Source organism: Bubalus kerabau, chromosome 11 (genome assembly GCF_029407905.1).
Source record: "Bubalus kerabau isolate K-KA32 ecotype Philippines breed swamp buffalo chromosome 11, PCC_UOA_SB_1v2, whole genome shotgun sequence".
Lineage (NCBI taxonomy): Eukaryota > Metazoa > Chordata > Mammalia > Artiodactyla > Bovidae > Bubalus > Bubalus kerabau.
The window spans coordinates 49,041,146-49,063,764 of NC_073634.1; the positions used below are offsets into that span (position 1 = coordinate 49,041,146).

At 41.6% G+C, this 22,619-nt stretch overlaps 1 protein-coding gene across 1 annotated transcript; it reads left to right on the forward strand.

Moving 5' to 3' along the window:
- Positions 1–430: 430 nt before the first annotated feature.
- Positions 431–21,765, forward strand: POLR1B (RNA polymerase I subunit B). The gene is made up of 15 exons (XM_055540271.1): positions 431–778; positions 2,485–2,652; positions 3,102–3,248; positions 4,870–5,002; positions 5,845–5,981; positions 7,085–7,308; positions 7,992–8,163; positions 9,415–9,586; positions 10,701–10,982; positions 12,052–12,185; positions 14,685–14,855; positions 15,410–15,566; positions 18,417–18,613; positions 19,214–19,467; positions 20,350–21,765. Exons 1-15 carry the CDS (start codon positions 602–604, stop codon positions 21,230–21,232), a joined length of 3,408 nt encoding a protein of 1,135 aa, XP_055396246.1. The 5' UTR covers positions 431–601; the 3' UTR covers positions 21,233–21,765.
- Positions 21,766–22,619: the final 854 nt, after the last annotated feature.

Sequence of the window (22,619 nt, forward strand, 5' to 3'; positions counted from 1 at the left end):
CGCCCGCCTGCACACAAGTCGCCGGCTCCCGCTCAAGACTCGAGTCTAGACGACGCGGGGAGGGGCTAATGGGGGGAGGACCACCGCTAGATAGTCCCAGTGATGAACCTTCCCGACTTCACAGTTGGGTAGAGAGCAGTCGGTTTGGTGCCCAACTGCTTTTTCCTTGAAGCCAGAACTCTGATTGGGTGTCATCCCGAGAGTCTGCAACAGTATTGAATCGCAAAGTGGTCAAGGAAACAAAAGGAAATCTGTGAACACCACTCTCCGTCCGTCCTAAACCGCAAATGAAATATGGAGATTTCACACGCGGAATTGGCCCTGGAGCGGATTTCCGCTTTCTGAGTGGAGAGCGGAGATCTACAGGGGTGGACGCCGGAAGAGAGGAGACGGGGCCGATCCGCCGCTCTCCGACTCTGCAGGATTTTGAACCGGCCCATTTGCTCCACAGTATTAATTTCTAGTCGACCCTGTAAAATCGGAGGACCCAGGGCAGGCAGACCAAGAGGAACTACACTTCCCAGCAGGTAGTGGGTACTGGGCACCGGGCGGTGTTTCCGGCGCGTGTGCAGTCGCTGGCGCCCGGTGTGCAGGCAAACTCATGGATCCCGGTGGCCGGTGGCGAGACCTGCCCAGTGGGCCCAGCCTAAAGCACTTGACCGACCCCTCTTACGGGATCCCGCGGGAACAGCAAAAGCCAGCGTTGCAGGAGCTGACGCGGGCGCATGTCGAGTCTTTCAACTACGCTGTGCGCGAAGGGCTCAGCCACGCGGTGCAGGTGAGCTTGGCGTCCTCCCAGGCGCACCTCAATTCTGGGTTCTCTGGCGCCGCTAGCCCCTGCTACAGGCGGGTGGAGCAAAGGGGCCTGGCGGCGGATGGGGTGCGGGTTGTGTGAGGCGCTGGAGAAGGAAGAGGGAGAGGTGAGTGAGGCTGGGGGCCTGGAAGAGGGAGCGGGAGATCCAGGAGACGGGGGAGTGGGGCACAGGCCCAGCGCCGGACTCTGTCGAAGAAGGTGCCAGTGAAGCATTAAAGCGAGATTCAGTGGGAAACCTTTGGCCCTCCTTAAAAGATTGGTAACATTATTAGGTAACCTTTACTCCAAACTAAAGTGATTGGTCTAGAGGGTGAATGGTAGCAGGCTTCAGGTGAAAATAATGGGGTAGGGTCTCATTTAGTAAGCATACTGGTGTCTCCGGGCACTTGACTCTGACAGTGAGGGAGAGGCAGACCTGTGTAAGAGACAGTTCTTGCTTGCGATCTTGTTTTGGGTGGAGGTAGTGGAGCTGTGATGGAGAAGGAAATGGCAACCCACTCCAGTATTCTTGCCTGGAGAATCCCAGGGACGGAGGAGCCTGGTGGGCTGCCGTCTATGGGATCGCACAGAGTCGGACACGACTGAAGCGACTTAGCAGCTGCAGCAGGTGGAGCTGTGAAAGCAGTCAGTGCCAGTACTCTGGAACAATGCTCTTGCCAAGGGGCTATGTAGGATACTTCGGGGGCACAGAGGAGGGAGGTGCAGCTAACCCAGGGCAGGACCTCATGAATCCAGGAGAAGAGTGCGTTCCCTGCAGGGGAAGTGCAAGAGCAGAGCTCAGGGGTCTCCACCCTATGCTTTTGTTGGATAGGGCTTGTTCTGCAGGAGGGGTGGAGAGAATGTTGAAAGCTGAGCCAGTCTCTGATGCTTGAACTCTCTTCTGCAAATAATGGGGGAGCCATCGAGGCTTCTTCGAAGATTAATCCTCCTGCTTCACCCATTTGCAAAAGATGAGATATTTTTGTCTGATGGGAAATAATTTCTATCATGCCTGGACTCATTGTATCATGTCTATGAGAAAAATTGTAAATCTGCATATAAGTTAATTGACCCTAGGATTTATTAAAACAAAGAAAAAGAGTCCAGCGTTGAGATGATCAAGGAACGTTTGCGCTAAAATGGGTTCTCTGGTTAGCTATACGGTAAAGAATCTGCCTGCAATGCAGGAGACCCAGGTTCAATCCCTGGGGCAGGAAGATCCCCTGGAGGAGGGAATGGCAACCCACTCCAGTATTCTTGAGGAAGAGCTTGACGGGACTGCAATCCATGGGGTCGAAAAGAGTTGGACACTGCTTAGCAACTGAACAACAACATACGCGCACAGAGGGTACAAAGTAAAAATGTGGAGCAGAGATAAGTTAGGAGTTTGGGATTAACATATACACACTACTGAAGTCAGGTACTTGGTTCAGAGGACAGCTTTGTCCCGTAAACAGCTGTATCCCTAGAACCTATTATAGAATCCAACAGTCAGTAGACCAAAAAAATCTTCTTAATGCTGTTTTAGGTACTTAGGATATGAGTAGACCGGATGTCGTGTTGGCTCTTTTTAGATGTGTTGCATTGGCATGATAGCCATCAGTGCTTGGAGAACGCTTGAGATTTGAAAGAGTCTTCGAGAGAGAGTGCCTTGAAAGTGCAAGCGGTTGACTGTCTCAACTGTATTTCAGGCCGTCCCTCCCTTTGAATTTGCTTTCAAAGATGAGCGGATCTGTCTCACCATTGTGGATGCCGTCATCAGCCCTCCAGCCGTTCCCAAAGGGAGCATCTGCAAAGAGCTCAACGTTTATCCAGCAGAGTGCCGAGGCCGGAGGAGCACCTACCGGGGAAAGCTGACAGTGAGTATGAGTGACAGCATGCAACTCACACACTGTACATTTTTTTGAATAAGCCCAGTGCCTAATACAGTTTATACCAGAGTTTGGCTTTCTCAGTGCTGTCATCCGAGCGATCCCATCTTTTAAACCTAAAGCATAGAATCATTTAGTTTATGGTCCTCTGCCTTAATCTTTTAAAATACTCATCTATTCTTTTTTTATATACATTTTTTTTTCAGTATTCTATTGTGCTTTATCACAGGATATCGAATATAGCTCCCTGTGCTATGGAGTAGGACCTTATTGTTTATCCATTCTAAATGTAATAGTTTGCATCTACCAACCCCAAAGTCCCAGTCCATCCCTCTGTCTCCCTCCCCTAGAATACTCATTTATTCCTATAGATCTAGATAGTCCCCCCTTTTTTCTTTTTTTTTTTTTTTTAACTTTTCTCTCTCATTTTCACTTAGGCCGATATCAGCTGGTCAGTGAATGGAATCTCAAAAGGAGTCATTAAGCAGTTTCTGGGCTACGTTCCCATCATGGTGAAATCCAAGCTTTGCAACTTATACAACCTTCCTCCAAAAGCCCTCATCGAGCACCATGAGGAAGCAGAGGTACCTGCAGGGGAGCCGTGCCCTGAAAGACCCAGTGACAGTAGAAAGGGCCAGAACTGGGAGTGCGAGAACAGAAAGCTTGTCAGGGAGTTCAGTTTTCTTTCTCTGCTTTAATTTCTAGATAGATAACAGGGGCCTTGATGTCTTGTCTGTGCTCTGTGTAGGCTTCATAACGAGTCTCAGATGAGACAGTGTATGAAAAAGAACACTCTAGGGGCTTCCCTGGTGGTCCAGTGGTTAAGACTTCATGCTTCCACTGCAAGGGGTGCAGATTCAATCCCTGGTGGTAGAGTTAAGTCCCACATGCTGTGTGGCATCAGCAGAAAAAGGAAAAAGAGGAGGAGCAAATGGCAACCCACTCCAGTATTCTTGCCTGGGAAATCCCATGGCCAGGGGAGCCTGGCTGGCTACAATCCATGGGGTCACAGAGTTGGACGTGTCTTAACGTTTAAAAACAACAAGATAGATTTGTCAGTTTCTGTTATGTGAGTACTATAAGAAGCTAAATACTTAAAAGCATTATTTGTGATTTAAAAAAAAAAAGAACTCTCCAGTTAGAGAATATTACTATTTGTGGGGGATAATTGGTAGGTTTTCCCCTAATTTTCTGAATGATACATATTTAGAGATGTATTTGAATTTTTACAGCTCTCTCAACATTTTAACCCACAAAACGTGTCTAATATGTCTGCTTTACCTACACTCGAACTCTGTGGATGTATTAAATGCCTCATATACCCTTCCTTCAGCATTTCCTTCAGCTCTGTTAGGTGGCTTGGGTTGAAGTAATCAAGATGTGCAGACTCTGCCTACAACAGGGAGACTATGTGGTGGGAAGAGGCCTTTGGTGGCAGATCTGGGTTTGACAGCCAGCTGTTCCACTTTCCCCTTGTGCATCTTTGCAAAGTTTAATCTCCCTGAGGCTCACTTTTCTCTTTTGAAAATGGCATGTAGCTCTCCCACTTGTGCTGACATAGAGCACCCACATGATATACCTGCTGTGTTTGTGTGCACACGCGCCAGACTCAGTCGTGTCTGACTCTTGGAACTGCATGAACTGTAGCCCACCAGGCTCCTCTGTCCATGGGATTTTCCAGGCAAAAATACTGGAGCCGGTTGCCATTTCCTCCTCTATGGGATATTCCCAACCCAGGGATCAAACCCACGTCGTCTTGTGTCTCCTGCTTTGGCAGGTGGTTTCTTTACCACTGAGCCACCAGGGAAGCCCATGCTGGGTTCACGAGAAACCATACTTGTGTGGAAGCAAAACCATTACTGTTTTCAACTTTAGACTTTGGAGTAAATTGTTTTTGGTTTTTAATGTCATTGAAAAGTGCAGTGATTTTAGGGATAAGAATGTGGCAGGTTATGTCCAACTTGTCTGGTCAAAGGAAGTACCATGATTTCCTTCCATACGTTTCTCCCAAGTCTCTACAGCCTTTTTAATGTGCTTGAGAAGATTTAATTAAGTCGGCAGTTTCCCCGGGACCGCAGGTCCTCTTGCCTAAGGGCACTTCTTGTGCACATCTGGTTAGGAATGAGGGTGATACTGGCCCTTAGTATCATGTTTGCAGGTACTTATGTGTCTTGTTTAAAAATATTTAATTCATCTCTTTGGCAGGAAATGGGAGGCTATTTTATCATCAATGGCATTGAAAAAGTCATCCGAATGTTGATTATGCCTCGCAGAAATTTCCCCATTGCAATGGTAAGACCAAAGTGGAAAAGCAGAGGGCCTGGCTACACTCAGTATGGTAAGTTGCAGGGATGTTTGGAATGTTCTTTCAGAAATATTAAAGCTGTTTTATTAAAAGTAGATGTATGCACGTAGAGTCTGATATTTTTCTCTCATATATATAATTTTTGGTTTGTTTTTCTGTTAAGCAATTCTGTGCTATAAATTCATAGTGGAACACCTAGTTTCTACTGTGTTCGATTTTTTTTTCCGAACTGAATGAACATTTTTTTTTTTTTTTTTAAGAAATAATTTTATTTATTTATTATTGTTCTGGGTCTTTGTTGCTGCACAGGCTTTTCTCTAGTTGCAGCGAGTGGGGGATACTCTCTAGTTGCAGTGCATGGGGTTCTTGTTTCAGTGACTTTGCATGGGCTCTTAGGGTGTGTGGCTTCAATAGTTACTGCATGTGGGCTCAATAGCTGTGGCTCATGGGCTTAGTTACTCTATGGCATGTGGGATCTTTCCAGCTCTCAGAGATCAAACCCATGTCTCCTGCATTGGCAGGTGGATTCTTCACCACCATCAGGGAAGCCCCTGAACATGGGTTTTTATGTTATTGCTTATGATACTGAAGGCTGGCTGACTTGGCCAGAGGTGGGTCTGGGCCTCTGAATTCTTCCAGTTCAGGGGGCACGGCATTCGCCTTGGTCTCTGACTGTAGCAACCTGACCTCTGTTTGATCACTCTCCATGACAGGGCCTGGCTTCTCAAGATAGCATTTTGCAGTCTGGAATCCTATAGTTAAACAGTTTATTCTTACAATTGAGCTAAAAATCTGTCTCTAATTATACCCATGGATACTATGCTTAATGGTAGTGTTGCTGAGTTTCTGATTATTTGCTCTGTTTGTTACAATAGGAGTTTCAATGCACTGTGTGAGAGAGGAACATTCCGCTGTCAATATGAACCTTCACTACTTGGAAAATGGCACGGTTATGTTGAACTTTATTTACCGGAAAGAACTGTTTTTCCTTCCTTTGGGATTTGCACTTAAGGTGTGACTTACTGAATATACTTCTTTTGTTAGGAAGCGAATCGTTGGAAGTGCAAAATGGATAGGTCGTCCTTATCAGCGTTCCTGCTATGCTAATATCCACTGCTCCATAACAAGTTACCTCAAAATGCAGTGGTTAAAACATGACTAAATATTTCTCTCTCTATTTCTGTGGTCAGAAATATGGAAGTAGCTCCTGATGTGGGCAGTTCTGGCCAGGGTCTCAGGAGGTTGCCATGAGATGTCAGTGGGGGCTGCTGTTGTGTAGAAGGGTTGCCCAGGGCTGGCGAATCCCCTTCTGAGGTCAGTTGAGCTTGGCTGCCAAGTCAGTGCAGGCTCTTGGCAGGAGGTCTCAGTTCCTCTTCACAGGCCTTTCCACAGGCTTCTTGAGGCACCTGTCTTCCCCAGAGAGTTCACCAGGAGAATGAGGCTGCAGCTGCAGTGCCCGTCACAACCCAGCCTTGAGAGTCACACTTCAGCTTCTCTGCCATACTCCCTTGGTCACACAGGCCAGCCCTGTTCAAGGCAGAGGAGACCAAGGTTGTGGGTACCAAGAGGGAAGGGTCATTGGGACATCTTGGTGTCTCCCATACGAGTGTGACCCTTATTTTGAAGAGCTCGCTTAGATTCAGCAGTAGTAGAGGGCTGATTTTTCTTGGGTTTTAAAAAGAAGTAGGAGAGAACCATTACTAAATGATGGTTAACAATTTTGAAAAAAACAACTGTTTTTTGCATATATATGGAATTTTAAAAGATGGTAATGATGACCCTATATGCAAGACAACAAAAGAGACACAGATATAAAAAACAGACTTTTGGATTCTCTGGGAGACGACGAGGGTAGGATGATTTGAGAGAATAGCATTGAAATATGTATATTACCATGTATGAAATAGATGACCAGTCCAAGTTTGATGTGTGAAACAAGGCACTCAGAGCCAGTGCACTGGGACAACCCAGAGGGTTGGGATGGGGGGACACATGTACACCCGCGACTGATTCATGTCAATGTATGGCAAAAAAAACCCACAATATTGTAAATTAATTAACCTCCAATTAAAATAAATTAATTAAAGAATCTTTTTTTCTTTCTTTCTTTTCTAGGCACTCGTCAGCTTTTCCGATTATCAGATTTTTCAGGAGCTCATCAAAGGAAAGGAGGATGACTCTTTCTTTAGGAACTCGGTTTCTCAGATGTTAAGGATCGTAATGGAAGAGGGATGTTCCACACAAAAACAGGTCCTTAACTATCTGGGGGAGCGCTTCAGAGTGAAACTCAGCCTTCCTGACTGGTACCCGAATGAACAAGCTGCAGAGTTTCTGTTCAAGTATGTGAAACTGTTTCTTAGGGTTGGGCAGTGTCTGTGGTTACCAGTAAGGATATACATGGGGCTGGTGAGTCGTCTGGAATTCAGAATAGCCCTGGGGGTGGGATTCTGGTGTAGCGAGATAGGGGCTAACTTTGTTCCTGCAGCCATCCTCACCTTTCTCTTCCTGCTAGCTTCCTGTTTTATATTGTACTTTTAAGGTTTTATGTTGAAATAACTTCAGACTTCCAACTCACCAGTTTATTAACATCTTTCTTCCTTTCTCTGCATATACATCGTTTTTCTTTCTGCATTATCTGAAAGCTGCAGGCATCATGTCCCTTTATTTCCCCAAGGCTGGGACTCTGTCTTCTGTATCCACTGTGTAATTGTTAAAGGAGCCCTGCTGTAGTCCTCCACTGAGCAATCTGTAGCCACAAGCCACATTCAGGGCCATTTCAACGGAGAAAATGAGTTTTTTTTTTTAATTGATTTAAATTTAAATAGCCACTTATGGCCTGTCCCTACAGTCCTAGATTTTGTGAGTCTGTTCTGTTCTTTTGCTAATGTTGTCAGCAAAAGTAAAAAGCAGTTTTTGGAAAATGACTGAAGACGTCTAGGGTAAAGGTGGATTGGGGACCTTGGTTAGTAGGACATGGGATAGTATCAGTAGCTGGATTGTTTTAAGCTTTCTCTTTCGGCAGCCAGTGTATCTGTATCCACCTGAAATCCAACACTGAGAAGTTCTATATGCTTTGTCTCATGACCCGGAAGCTCTTTGCTTTAGCCAAAGGAGAGTGCATGGAGGAGAATCCTGACAGTTTAATGAACCAAGAGGTTCTAACTCCTGGTCAGCTCTTCCTCATGTTTCTGAAGGTAGGTGCAGGCTGTTTCACCCTGGAGCATCGTTACCTCTTGTGGGATGGTGTGGCCATATTCAGCAGTATTGTTTCTTGCATGCTTATAATTTCTAGTTTGAGCATTTTTTTTTTGTAGGTTTGCGTTTTTTTTTTTTCCTTCTATTTTTTGTTTGTTTAGCAGTAAGGGACTTAATCAGAGGCCTTAGCTTACGGCAGGTTCAGGACTTTCTTTAGTATCTTTATAGACACTAAATAAAAACTGTCGTATCTTGGTCATAACATTAATGATGAAGTGTAAATGGCCAATATACTCACTTATAGTCAGTCTCCATTATTTACAGATTCTGTACTATTAAATTCAACTACTCACTAACATTTATTTTTAACTCAACAATATCAGTACTTGCGGCACACTCTTGGTCATTTGCAGACATGTACAGAGTGCTGAAAAGTTAGTCTTCTGAGGCACAAGGCCCAGTTCAGTTCTGATGAGCAGTAAACGAGTGTCTCCTCAGTGCCATGTTTTTCACATTTTTCTGCTTTTTCTTGGTGATTTTGCTGTTTAAAATGGCCCCAATGCTCAGTGCTGAAGTCCCTTTCCGTGGTCCTACGCTCAAGAAGGCTGCATTGTGCCTGCCTTATAGAGGAAACACTTGTGTTAGACACATTTTGTGCAGGCGTTGAGTTATGATGCTGAATCAACAGTGTAAACTAAGTGTTCACAAACACAGAAAACAAGGTCATGTGTTGATCAGTTGACAAAGATGTTGTCAGTAAATGAAAACTCACTGACATCTGACCCTGCATTTCCTCTGGGAGCAGGGGTTCTGTGCAGTGTTCACAGAGATGTTGTAGGACGTGATTATTGTAAATAATGAGAACTCTGTGTGTGTGTGTCTAGGGAGAGAATGTTACAATAATTTTATAAGAAAGTTGATTGGATAGCATTTTATATTTTTAATATTATCCCTAAAAAGAATTTAAGAGATAACATAATGACAGGAAAGATGGAGAGGACTGAAGTAAAAATCTCCAAATTCATTATCAATAATTAGGGCTTCCCAGGTGATGCAGTGGTAAAGAATGCGCCTGCCAATGCAGGAGGTGCACGAGACAGAGGTTCAGTGTCTGGGTCAGGAAGATCCCCTGGAGAAAGAAGTGGCAACCCACTCCAGTATTCTTGCCTGGAAAATTCCATAGACTGAGTAAATATGAAATTTGTGGTTAATTAAAACACCTAAAAATTAAACTGTTTTTCTTATTTCAGGAAAAATTGGAAGCTTGGTTAGTGTCTATTAAAATAGCTATAGACAAGAAGTCTCAGAAGACCAATGTGTCCTTAAACAGTGAAAATTTGATGAAGATTTTTAGTCTGGGAATAGACCTTACAAAACCATTTGAATACCTTCTTGCTACTGGAAATCTACGTTCTAAAACAGGTGAAATTAAATAAATGGGCTTCATTTTGTTGCAATTTTCAGATTATTTGCTTAATGTCAGTTTGCATATTGCTATGAGAGATGTTTTTTTGTTTTGTTTTGGTTTGGTTTTTTGGCCACACCACATGATACATCGGTTCTTAGTTCCCTGACCAGGGGTCAAACCTGTGCCCTCTGCAGTGGAAGCTCGGAGTCTTAACCCCTGGACTGCCAGGGAAGTCCCAGGAGAGGTTCTTTTTAAAAGTGAGCTGCTCACTCATTAAAGACCGATTTCAGGTTGTGAATTTTGACAGGTGTATATTGGGCTGAAGGGCTTTAGACAGGTTGTCTGTATAGCTTAAATCCGATTTTAATGAACAAATGCATTTCCCATGCCTCCTTCTAGAAAACCAGACTGCTTAGATTTCTGAGGAAAGGTTAACTAGGTGGTAGTCTGGGAGGGTTTTTAGACATACCCATCCCTAAACCAGTCATATCAGAACAACTGGAAAACTTTACAAAGTGGTTATTGAAGGCCCAGAAATCTTTTTTTTTTTTTTTTTTTTTAAGGAAAGGATACTGATGCAAATTCCCTAAGGGCTAACAAGTGCTTGTGTGTTACACAACTCTCTCTCGGATGAATGCCGTTTATTTGCTGTTTTGTAACTCATTTATGTTTCTCCGTAGAGATCATGTGGAAGAGATGGGGAAACAGTTAAGGCTAATACAGTTTGTGAAATCTGGGGATTTTTACTGTATTTTTTTCCTTTGTAAACTCCTCCCCTCACCACAGCTGAATAAACTTTGTGATAACCCACTCTGTGATCTCTAGTGTGGGCTTCCCAGGTGGCTCAGTGATAAAGAACCTTCCTGCTGATGCCTGAGTCGGGAAGATCCCCTGAGAAAGAAATGGCAACCCACTCCAGTATTCTTACCTGGGAAATCCCATGGACAGAGGAGCTTGGCAGGCTACTGTCCACAGGGTCCCAAAGAATTAGACAGAATTTAGCAACTGAGCATGCATGATCTCAAATGTGTTCTGAGGTTTTATAATCTTTTCAGAGCCTCCAATAAAAAGAGGCTTTTTCTTTTTTTTCAGTTTATTCTATTTTTCAATGATGTCTGTTTTATTAAGGTCTTGGCTTCCTGCAAGATTCTGGACTTTGCGTCGTGGCTGACAAGCTGAACTTCATACGCTATCTCTCCCATTTCCGCTGTGTGCACAGAGGGGCTGATTTTGCTAAAATGAGGACCACCACTGTGCGCAGGCTGCTGCCGGAGTCCTGGGGCTTCCTTTGTCCCGTGCACACCCCTGACGGGGAGCCCTGTGGACTGATGAACCACTTAACTGCCATCTGTGAGGTCGTCACACAGTCTGTGTACACAGCATCTATTCCGGCTCTACTCTGCAACCTGGGTAGGTGGTTCGCGGCAGTCAGCAGTCTGTCTTGTTTGCTTGTGTCGGTTTTACAGGTGCAAAGCTATTCAGTTGTGCTTCTCTGGGGTTTGAGCAGAGAATTCATATAAGGGTGATGGTGTCACACTGTGGATAACCTGTGCCATTTTGTAAAGCACCTTTACAGAGTGTGTTGACAACTCATGGATGAGTGTTCTTTACTTAGCTAGAGTAGATTCTTGTTATTTGCAGTACTTCTCTAAGTCACCACTGGCACTGAATTAGCAGACACTGAGTCATTGGTCCTAGGGAAGAAAAGGTTAGGTTCCTGCAGACCTCTCATGACAGCATTTTCATCAGCTGCTGGGTCCATGGCCTTGCTTTATGCATGTTTCTATTTAAAGATGCCTTATTTAATATATATTGTTGATTCATTAATACTGAGCTTTCAGCTAACTACACTGTAACTATAAGCTCATCAGAGCCCTGTGCTTAGGGGCCAGCACTTTGGCACTGTGCTTGAAGGCCATTTTAAACAGCAAAAGCACAAAGATGCGAAAAATACAGCACTGAACAGTGCAGAAAAGACCCTTATTTGCAGTATGAGCTGAAACTGCATCCCCTTGTGTGACCTCAGCCGGAAACATGTTTCTGGTGACTCAAAATTTTCACTAGATGTCCTCAAATGACGTGAGAGGAGCCACTAGTATTGATGCTGGGGTTACAGATACATTTTAGCAAGTTGGCAAATTTGTGATGTGTGAATAATGAGCAAATGTAATTAGATTTCGGGGGCGAGGGTCGGGGGGGAATATGTTTACCTGGCTCAGAAACAAAAATATAAAAGGTATACCAAAAAAAGCCTCCTTTATACCCCTGTCCGCCTGCTGCTCTGCTCAAAGCCAGAGACCCTAGACCTGGGCATCCTTGCTGAAAGACTTAAATGTTTCCTCAAGCCATATAAAAACATTCTGGTCTAGAGACAAGGTGACTAGATGTCTGGAAAGGTAAAGCCGTTGTTGAATCTGGAGGGAAATTTAAATGTTGGAAAGCATCCTAATGAGATCATTCCATTTGTTCACTTCACCAGGGGTCACTCCAGTTGACGGAACTCCACATCGGCCGTACAGTGAGTGCTACCCTGTCCTGCTGGACGGTGTCATGATTGGCTGGGCCGATAAGGAGATTGCCCCTGGCATTGCTGATTCTCTCCGACATTTTAAGGTGATCTTGAGTCTCTGTGAATTGTTTTGTCCCTCCATCTTAGGTTTTCATGTCTTTTCTAATTGTTGAGGTAGCCCTAGGGTATTATTGAGTGTCAAGGGGTTGGAGGTCAGAAGCTAATTCTGGAATTGCCCATATGGTCCTTCTGGTGGCAGCATCTTGCCTTACACTGACCTCATTGGTTAGGGTCAGTGACAGGTATTTGAGCTACATGCTTTTTTTTTTTTTTGGTTTGTTTCATTGAGGCCCTATTCTACTATTCTAACACATTTTTAACTTTTTTTCCCTTTGTAAATACTAGTGGCAGATAGGGGATCTCAAAATATGGCCTTATATTTCAAGTAATACTGAAGCTAATCAAGATAGCAGTCATAACTGGTTGCCTTCTGTTTCTTGAAATACTTTTTTAAAAAGTCAAATAGAATAACATTCTTTGAATAACTAAACTTTAGAATTCCCTCTGGGAAAGAGTCTTTGTTGCTTAGATAATGGCCATGAGTTTGGCAGTAGGATGAATTTGTAGTTTATGCTCTGTCCTGTTTAGTTGGGTTTTTTTGTTTGTTTTTCAGCTTTTTCATTGCTTTACTTTGATAGTTTTACACTGAAAGAATGTTTGAGCAGCATAGAGAGCTCTCATATGCCCATTACCGAGATACACTAGTTGTTATGTTTTCCCCCACGTGCTTTCTCATTTGTATGCTTTATAAATACTGTGTACATTTTACTTCCAAACCATTTGAAGACAGTGTACAGACATGTCCCCTTTTCCATGAAGATTTCAGTGTATATTTTCTAAGAGCAAGGATTTTCTCTTTATTAACCATAGTGCACTTAAAAAATCTCAGGTGGGTAAAGTCTATAGCTGATATTCAGATTTTTTTGTCTGGGACCCAGTCCAGAATCCCATGTTACGTGTGGTTGGCATGTTTCTTCAATCTCCCTTAATCTGGGACAGTTCCTCAGCCTTTAATGTCTCACTTTTTTGTTTTTAAAGAGTATAGGCCAAATTGTGTACACTGTCTCTTGATGTATGTAGCTTTCTTATGATGAGACTCAAGATATCATTTCAGGAGGCACTTAATGTAGGCTGGTCTCCTGGCTGCTGATGTTAACTGTGATCACTTTAAGATTGTGTTCTTTAGTCCCCACACACAATTCTTTTGCTTGTATACTTCACCTATGGAGGAAAAAGTTGTGAGATTTTCTCCTTAGACATATTAAAAGTATTATATTCATTCCCTGACAAAGATCATTCTTTATTAATAAAGATGAATAACAAATCTTCCATTCCTGGAATAAATCCCACTTGGTTATTATTTTAATACCTAATAAATATGGATACTTTCTCAATTGTATTTAAGATTTTTTCAAAAATCGACAGTCACAAATTTCTGCTTGATAAAAAGCATTAGAAAGTTTTCCTTGGTGTTCAGTGCTCTGGAGCAGTTTGTGCAGCAGTGAGTCCTCTGGTCTTAGGTCTTCTAGAATTCACCTGTGAGGCCGTCCGGCTCTAGTGCTGTCTTTGGGGCAGCTCCTTGATACCTTTATGTCTAATACAGAAGTTGGTCTTGAAGCTTTTTACCTCTGCTGAGGTCTGTTCTGGTCACCAGCATTTTATCCATTTCATCTTGGTTTCAGAGATATGCAAAGCAGCCTCATGGTTTTAAAATTTTGTTTCCATGCTCTTCCCCCCTTTGCCTTTTTTTACTCAGTATACTCATACCCTTGGTTTCCCCACAAGGAAAAAGAATACCCATCTCTTTCTCAATTACATCAAAAGAACTAAAAATGTTTTATTAGTTTGAACCTTTTTCTGTTCTCTGCTTCTTTAATTTCAGATTTTATCTTTGATTTCTTATACTTTGTTTTTTTACCTTTTGGGCTGAGAATTAATTCATTTATTTTTATTCTTTCATTTTACTAATAATATATTTAACTGTAAATCTATGAGTTCTACTTATATATTATATATTCAAGTATTATATATACTTAAATATGTTATACTTATTGCCATAAGTTCTACCATATAGATTTCATTTTTTTTTTCACATTTCTGTAATTTTAGTATTTCTCCTGTCACCCAAGTGTTCATAGATTTTTTGGTTTTTGTTTTTTTAATTGCCAAGTGGAAGGGATTTTTCATTGAATACATTTTAAAATAACACCAGTAATCTTATATTTTAGACATCAGCCAACAGAATTGCATATACTGTGTTTACCCACACATTCTTGGTTTACCTTTTGCTCAGTCTCAGTTGTTACTAGTTTGCCTCATAGTGAGATTGAGTCCCCAAGAAAGTAGGGCTTTTGCCAGCTCTCAGTGTGGGGTGAATAGCCATCTGTGGGGGGCTGAGGCTGGCAGGGTACTAGATGTGTTACCTGCGAAACTTTCAAGGTGTTGCTTTTCATGCTAGATCTCCTCCTCTGTACCCACCTCCTAGGTGGCAGAGGGATAGACGTCACTTATTCTTCACTGAACTCTCTTTTTATTGAAAACAGGTGTTGAGAGAAAAAAGAATTCCTCCCTGGATGGAGGTGGCCCTGATCCCCATGACAGGAAAACCAAGTCTGTACCCAGGATTGTACCTTTTTACCACTCCTTGTCGACTGGTGCGGCCTGTGCAGAACTTGGAACTAGGCAAAGAAGAACTGATTGGAACTATGGAACAGGTACATAGACCCCTGTGATTATATAATATACAGCTTTCAGAGACTCAGTTAACTGTTAAAGTGTTACAGTTATCATGACAGTCAGGCATTTGAAAGAAAGTCACAACTTATTTTCTGCCTCCTCTGTGATCAGCATGAAGCAGTTTTCATGCTTATCAAACCTGAGAGGGTTGGTGGTCACCTTAGCTGCCTTTCCCATCCCACTCAGCTCCCCAAGTTTCTTTGCACCCGGCTCTTCCTTGGGTGGTGAGACTGGAACATTCTGCTAAAATCACTCACAATCTTTGCTTACATCTCTGTAGTTGCAAAACTCTAGGCTTTGTGCTACTGATAAAAATTTTTTCCTCCTTCCTATCCCTCTTCATAGCTGGACCAGGGTAGATTTAGAATGAAATGTTTAAGGCGTGCTATTTCTTACTGTGCATCCCTGCAGTGTTCATGATACTGGGTGGGTGGGAAGGTTTTCTTAAATTCTGATCAATAGTAAGAGCTAATATGTGTTAGCAGTCACAGTTACCTTGTGCCTTGAACTTCCTGGTCCTTCCTCTTTCCAGATCTTCATGAATGTTGCCATCTTCGAGGATGAGGTTCTGGCTGGGGTCACCACGCACCAGGAGCTCTTCCCTCACAGCCTGCTGAGTGTGATCGCCAACTTCATCCCTTTCTCAGATCACAACCAGAGTCCGAGAAATATGTACCAGTGCCAGATGGGTAAGACAGAGCATAGAGTGGTGGTGGTCACAAAAGAAAACGGACTGCAATTTTTAACTCTGAGATAACTTCAAACTCAAGAGAAAAGCTAAAAGTTATAAGAATAGTACAAAGAACTTCCATAGACCCTTTACCTAGATTTTGCCTCATTTGTACTGTTTCCTATTGGAAAGTGAGCTGCTCCTTTACCCCCTGAACATCCTGCTATGTATTTCCTAACAACAGGGCGGTCTACTTACATAATCAAGGGCAATTACTAAAATCGGGAAATTTAACAATAATACATTATTTTCTAGCATAATAAAGTTTGTGGAAATTTTTCCCTGGGTAGCACCTAGTCCAAGACCATATGTTGTATTCAGTTCTCTTGTCTCTTTAGTTCTTTAAGTTAGATCTTTAGCCTTAAATGTCTGTCTTACCTTATTTTTAAGAAAAAGAAAAATTTATTTTGTAGAATGTCCATCAGTTTGGTTTTGCCTAAGGTCCTATGATTAGATTTGTTAAGAGTACAAGCCATGTGGTCACCCGTCATTATCATCTCTAGTGCTTTCTTTCATTCGTGCCTGGTGATTCAAGTTTTCATGGAGTGTCATTTTAGTCTGGAATTTTCAGCCTGAACAACTTCTCTTTAACATTTTTTTATAGCTAGCTGCAGGTTGCTGGCTGCAAATTCTCTTAGTTTTCATTTATCTGAGGATGTCTTTATTTCATCTTCACTTGCAGAAACTGGGTATATAATTCTGATTTGACAGGACTTTCGGGTTCCCCCCTCCCCCAGCACTTAAAAGATGTTGTTATGCTCTGTTTTTGATCTTTGTCATTTCTAATTAGAAGTCAGTGGTTATGTGTATTATTGTTTGCTTGATTATAGTGTTATTTATTTTTCTTCTGTCCTTAAGATTTTCCCATTATTTTTGGTATGTAAGCTGATTGACTGTGATATGCCTAAATATGTTGCTGTTTGTATTTATCTTGCTTGGATATCCCTAAACCTGTTATTTCGCTGATATTCCTAAACCTGTTTTAAAAAATTAAGTCAAATCTATAAGATATTCTGTCATTATTTCTAGAAATAATGAGACTGTTCTGTCTCATGTCCTGAGATGTCTGTTATGCATCATATATGTTAAGCCTTTTAACACATTATTACCAGAGGACTTTTGCAGAAACTAAGGCTTGTGGCCTATGATTTGTTATGTAAGTTAATATTGAAATGTCTCTGGTAAATAACATTTGGGTAACAAAAGACATACTAATACATCTCCAGTCAATAAGTTGTTAATATTGTCCCATAAGCCTTTGAATTTCTGTTCTTTTTTCCATCTTTTTTTTTTTCTTTCTTTCTCCTTCAGATTGGGTCATTTTATTGATTTGTCATATTCACTGACTTTTCTGTCATTACTGAATTTTTATTTCAGATACTTAATTTTTTAGCCTACAGCTTCCATTTGTTTCATTTTTATAGTTCCTGTTTTATCTGAGATTCTGATCTCCATTCATTGTGGACGTATTTTCCATTACATTTTGAGCACAGTTGTAACAGGTATTTTAAAGTCATTACCTCCCAGTTCCAACATTTGGATCGTCTCGGGATCAGTCTCCACTGATTGCATCTTTCTTGAGTCTAGGTCACGTTTTCCTGTTTCTCTGTATGTCTGGTAATACTGGATTGTATTATAGATGGAAAATATGTGGTAAAGACTGGGATTCCATGGTGGTCCAATGGTTAGGACCCAGTGCCTTCACTTCTGGGGCCCAGGTTCAATCCCTAGTTGAAGAGCTAAGACCCTGCAAGCCATGTAGTCAAAAGAAAAAAAAAAAAGTGGATTCTATTCTGTTCCTCTGGCGAGGGCTGGTTTTCAGATTTCTGGAAGCAAGCTTCCAGTGGTTGAAATGTGCTCTTTAACCTTAGCTGGACTGCTTATGTCTGTCCCACCCTGCATAGTTCTAGAGTCCACCAAAGATTTGGACTGCTGTTCTGACTGGGCCATCAGACAAAACATAAAAAACAAAACATTCAAAACTGAGAAAACTGGAAATTCATCCAGCGCAGTTCCTTTTGTCCAAGTGTTAATCCCTCTCTAGTTTGTAACTTCCTGTGGTTACATTCCAGTGCTTTCAGCTAGTATGTGTATGTATGTAATTGGCTTTTGTTTTTCTTCTGGATCTTTTACTTATACATGTTGAGAGTGATATTGTAGGAGTGGCCTTCTCTTACTGGAAGCTGCAAATCTCCTTTTCTGTTTTTTAAAAGTTCCCCTATGTATATATTTATCTATTTTAGTTTTTAAAATCATTTTGTTTTGAATTGATTCTCTGTACTGTAGGGAAGTACAAAAAAGAAACTTATCTATCCCGTACCTGACTACCCAGAGTTAACAAATACTGACATTTTGTTCTGTATGTGTGTGTGGGTAGGTGGATGTCTGTGTAAGAAAGTAGTCTAATTAGATAATAGTTACTATCACTCCTCTCCCACCAGTAATAGTAATATCCCGTAGTTTTGTATGTATCCTTTAAATCCTCTTTTTATGCTTTTTTTTACATTACACGTTTCCATAAACTAGGTCTAGAACTGTTCGGATTGTGTGGCAAATCTACACGAATATATCCTAGTAAATGTCATTCCCTACTTTTTCTCACTCAGCATTGTTTTCATGGTTGGGTCATGTTCATACAAATTTGTCTACTTCATTTTCACACCAGGTATTAGTCTGTAGTAAACGTAACCAGCATGACTTACTCATTTATTCATCCCCTTATGATGAATATTTGGTTTGCAATTTTATATGTTGTCTTTGACATCAAGAGGGAAAAAAACAAAATGTTAATTTTTTTTTCCCTTTGTAGGTAAGCAGACCATGGGCTTTCCACTTCTCACTTTTCGAGATCGATCAGATAATAAACTGTATCGTCTTCAGACTCCACAGAGCCCTTTAGTAAGACCGTACATGTATGATTATTATGACATGGATAACTATCCAATTGGGACAAATGCCATTGTTGCTGTTATCTCTTACACTGGCTACGATATGGAAGATGCCATGGTAAGTGCTGCTAAGAGATGTACTTCCACCCTTTCTCATTTTTAACTTTGCTGTTTACCATCAGATCACTGAAGGAGTATTTCTTATGTGCCCGAGTACCTAATATTTGATGCATGAATGTTCTATTAATTAATTCCTGGTCCAAGTTAAAAGTGACAAGAAGACTTCCCTGGTGGTTCATTGGTTAAGACTCTGTCCTCCCAGTGTTGGGGGCACAGGTTCCATCCCTGGTTGGGGACCTAAGATCCCATATGCTGCTCAGCAAGGCCTTCCACCCCACAAAAAAGTGGCAAGCTTTGAGGGATATCACTAGATATTTCATATGCATATAGCCTGCATATTTGAGTGCACAGTACAAGTAGATGTCAAATGAATGTAAAGTAATCTTAGAAATATCTACTTTTTATATTTATGCATGATTGGGTTCTCAGCCATCTATATGTGTCTGGATTTTAATGGTTAGCATAGGTGATTTGGGAGATGTGGAGTTTTAAAATCAAATGCCAGTTATCCTAAACCAGTTATAATGCTAACCAGCTTTATTTTGAAAACCCTTATTTGGCCTCAGTCTGTTAAATTAATGATCCTCTGACTTCACAGATTGTGAATAAGGCCTCTTGGGAACGAGGCTTTGCCCATGGAAGTGTCTACAAGTCTGAATTCATAGATCTGTCTGAAAGAATTAAACAAGGAGATGATAGTCTGGTCTTTGGAGTCAAACCTGGAGACCCACGGGTTCTGCAGAAGTTGGACGATGATGGATTGCCATTTATTGGAGCACAACTGAAGTATGGAGATCCATATTACAGCTACCTAAACCTCAACACCGGGGAAGGCTTTGTGATGTACTATAAGTAAGTTTGCATACCCAGAGCTATTTCTTGTGGGCTATTTCTCAGTGAAATCTCTGGAAGTCAGTGAATGTTATTTTTCAACAGGAGAATTTTTGGAGTAATACTAGGGGTAGCTTAGTTATTAACTGAATAGACATTTCTTATATGAGATGAAGTTCTGTGGTCTGTTGTACTGCCTTTGTTTTCCTACTTTTCTTGTCAGTCTGTTAAATCTGATGAGTTATCTGGGATTTATTTTACAACTGTTATTATTCAGACTTGATCATCTCTCTCAGACATGTTAATAATGTGTCTTAGCTAAAAAGTGGAATTCATTATCCCTGTTACTAATACTGGATTTTTTAGGTCTTAGCTGCCTTTCTTGCTACTGTTCTTCCAATCACAGTTCTGTAATCAATACCCCTGTCCATAAGTATTTTTAGGGATACCAGCTCTATTTGTAGTGAAGAATAGAGATAAGAATAATTTTTGCAAATATCCATTATGAAGCACTAAATATTAATATATCAATAAAAGTATCTCTAGGCATTTATTTTTTAAACAACAGAAATTTATTTTTTCACAGTTTGGAGGGTCAGAGTCCCAGATCAAGGTGAAGGCAGGTTTGGTTTCCCGAGGCCTCTTGGCTTGCAGGTGGCCGCCTTCTCCTTGTCGCACATGGTATTTTTTCCTGTGCACGTGTGCCTCTCTTGTCTCTCCTTGTATCCAAATTTCCTCTTCTTATGGTGACGCCAGTTATTAGATTGCATTCAGGAGGGACCGGCCTAATGGTCTCGTTATTAACTTCTATTACCTTTTTAAAGCTCCAGTGTCCAAATACAGCCACATTCTAAGGTCATTTTAACAAATATTTGACATTCTGTCCTGTTTACTTTTTCCTAGGAGTAAAGAAAATTGTATTGTGGATAACATCAAAGTGTGCAGTAATGATACCGGAAATGGCAAGTTCAAGTGTGTGTGCATCACGATGCGAGTCCCCCGGAACCCAACAATTGGAGATAAGTTCGCCAGTCGTCACGGGCAGAAGGGCATCTTGAGCAGGCTGTGGCCAGTGGAGGACATGCCATTCACCGAGAGCGGGATGGTCCCTGACATTCTGTTCAACCCCCATGGTTTTCCATCCCGCATGACCATAGGCATGCTGATCGAGAGCATGGCCGGCAAGTCTGCAGCTCTGCACGGGCTCTGCCATGACGCCACCCCCTTCATCTTCTCAGAGGAGAACTCAGCCCTGGAATACTTCGGCGAGATGCTGAAGGCCGCTGGCTACAACTACTATGGCACCGAGAGGTTGTACAGTGGCATTAGTGGGCTGGAGCTAGAAGCAGACATCTTCATAGGCGTGGTGTACTACCAGCGTTTACGCCACATGGTCTCTGACAAATTCCAAGTGAGGACCACAGGAGCCCGAGACAAAGTCACTAACCAGCCTATAGGGGGGAGAAACGTCCAGGGTGGAATCCGTTTTGGGGAGATGGAGCGGGATGCCCTTTTAGCTCACGGTACATCTTTTCTCCTCCACGACCGCCTGTTCAACTGCTCGGATCGGTCAGTGGCCCACGTGTGTGTGAAGTGTGGCAGTCTGCTCTCCCCTCTGTTGGAGAAGCCACCCCCATCGTGGTCCGCCCTGCGCAACAGGAAGTACAGCTGTGCCCTCTGTAACCGCAGTGACACCATTGACACCATCTCCGTGCCTTATGTCTTTCGGTATTTTGTAGCTGAACTGGCAGCTATGAACATCAAAGTGAAGCTGGACATCGTTTAACCTGATGCAGGTCTTTTGGGTCAAGACTGCTATCAGATTAAAACAAGATGTTGCTCTGGTGAGGCTATTAATAGTTATTACTCTGGAGTTTTTCATGGTTGTCAGAACTCTCAACCAAGACCTGGCAACTCAGAAGGCAGACTTTCTCAGTTGCTCTAGTATAACTATTGAAGGTGACTTTCAGTATATTTGTTCTTTAAAAATCATACATTGACAAATAAAAGGATATTCAGGGAAAAGTCTGTCTAACCCCAGGTTCTCTGCATCCTGCTTTCAGCAGGCAGTGACTGTCAAACATTTATCTGTCCATGTGGAGCAGAGCAGTTCAATATAAACACAGTGTAAGCGTATATGTAATTTTATATTTTCTTACATTAAAAAATAAAAGGTAGAAATTTTTAACAGCTTTATTGAAGTGTATGTTTACACAAAAAGTGCACATATTTAATGTATATAATTAGGTGGGTTTGAACATATGCATATACCTGTGAATGATCACCACAGTCATGGTAATAAACATCACCTCCAAGTTTCCTTGTGCCCCTTTGGGTTGTTTTTTGGTGTTTTTATGTTAAGAACACTGAACTTGACATCTATGCTATGGACTATGGATAGAACACAAATTAATATATCATTCCATAAAAAGTTATTCAAAAGATTGATGTGTGTCTCCAGAAACTGGGTCTTTGTATAACAAAAAAACAATGTCTTTGTTGAAAGTGAAAGTTGCTCAGTCATGTCTGACTCTTTGTGACCCCATGGACTATACAGTCCATGGAATTCTCCAGGCCATAATACTGGAGTGGGTAACCTTTCCCTTCTCCAGGGAATCTTCCCAACCCAGGTCTCCAGCATTGCAGGCGGATTCTTTACCAACTGAGTTATCAGGGAAGCCAGTCTTTACTGAAGAAGTGATAAAATTGAATCTGTATATAACATGTCTATGAGTGAACGGTTGCTAAAACACATAAAAAGATATAACTCAGAATTGAATGTTATACTTACGTGACTATAACAAAAATGTATCTAAAAGAGCTATATTCAACATGCAATGATATGAAATATATTAATATCTATGAATGGACAGTTTGTATAAAACAATTAACTCAGGAAATATCTGAATACATGAATGATTGGTATCTTTGAGAATAAACTACTGTAGAGTGGGAACAACTATACACACCCAACTCAGCTATATGCTATGTATCTATAATAGGAAAATAGAATATAGAAGAAAATATTTCAACATAAGAAATTTCTATATACATAATTGAATATATCTTTTATATCTCCATGAATGAAGAGTTTGTGAATCTAAATGAGTGTATCTACTAAAAGGAAGGATTTATATACAAAAGTGAGCAATAGAAAATATGTCTAAATGGCA

What these genes read in the sequence shown, in the direction of transcription:
- POLR1B (XM_055540271.1), top strand. Translation starts at nt 602, where the DNA reads ATGGATCCCGGTGGCCGGTGGCGAGACCTGCCCAGTGGGCCCAGCCTA. An exon ending in CTTTGGGATTTGCACTTAAG is followed by an intron (nt 5,982 to 7,084) that starts GTGTGACTTACT and finishes TTTCTTTTCTAG; the next exon opens with GCACTCGTCAGCTTTTCCGA. An exon ending in TGATTGGAACTATGGAACAG is followed by an intron (nt 14,856 to 15,409) that starts GTACATAGACCC and finishes TCCTCTTTCCAG; the next exon opens with ATCTTCATGAATGTTGCCAT.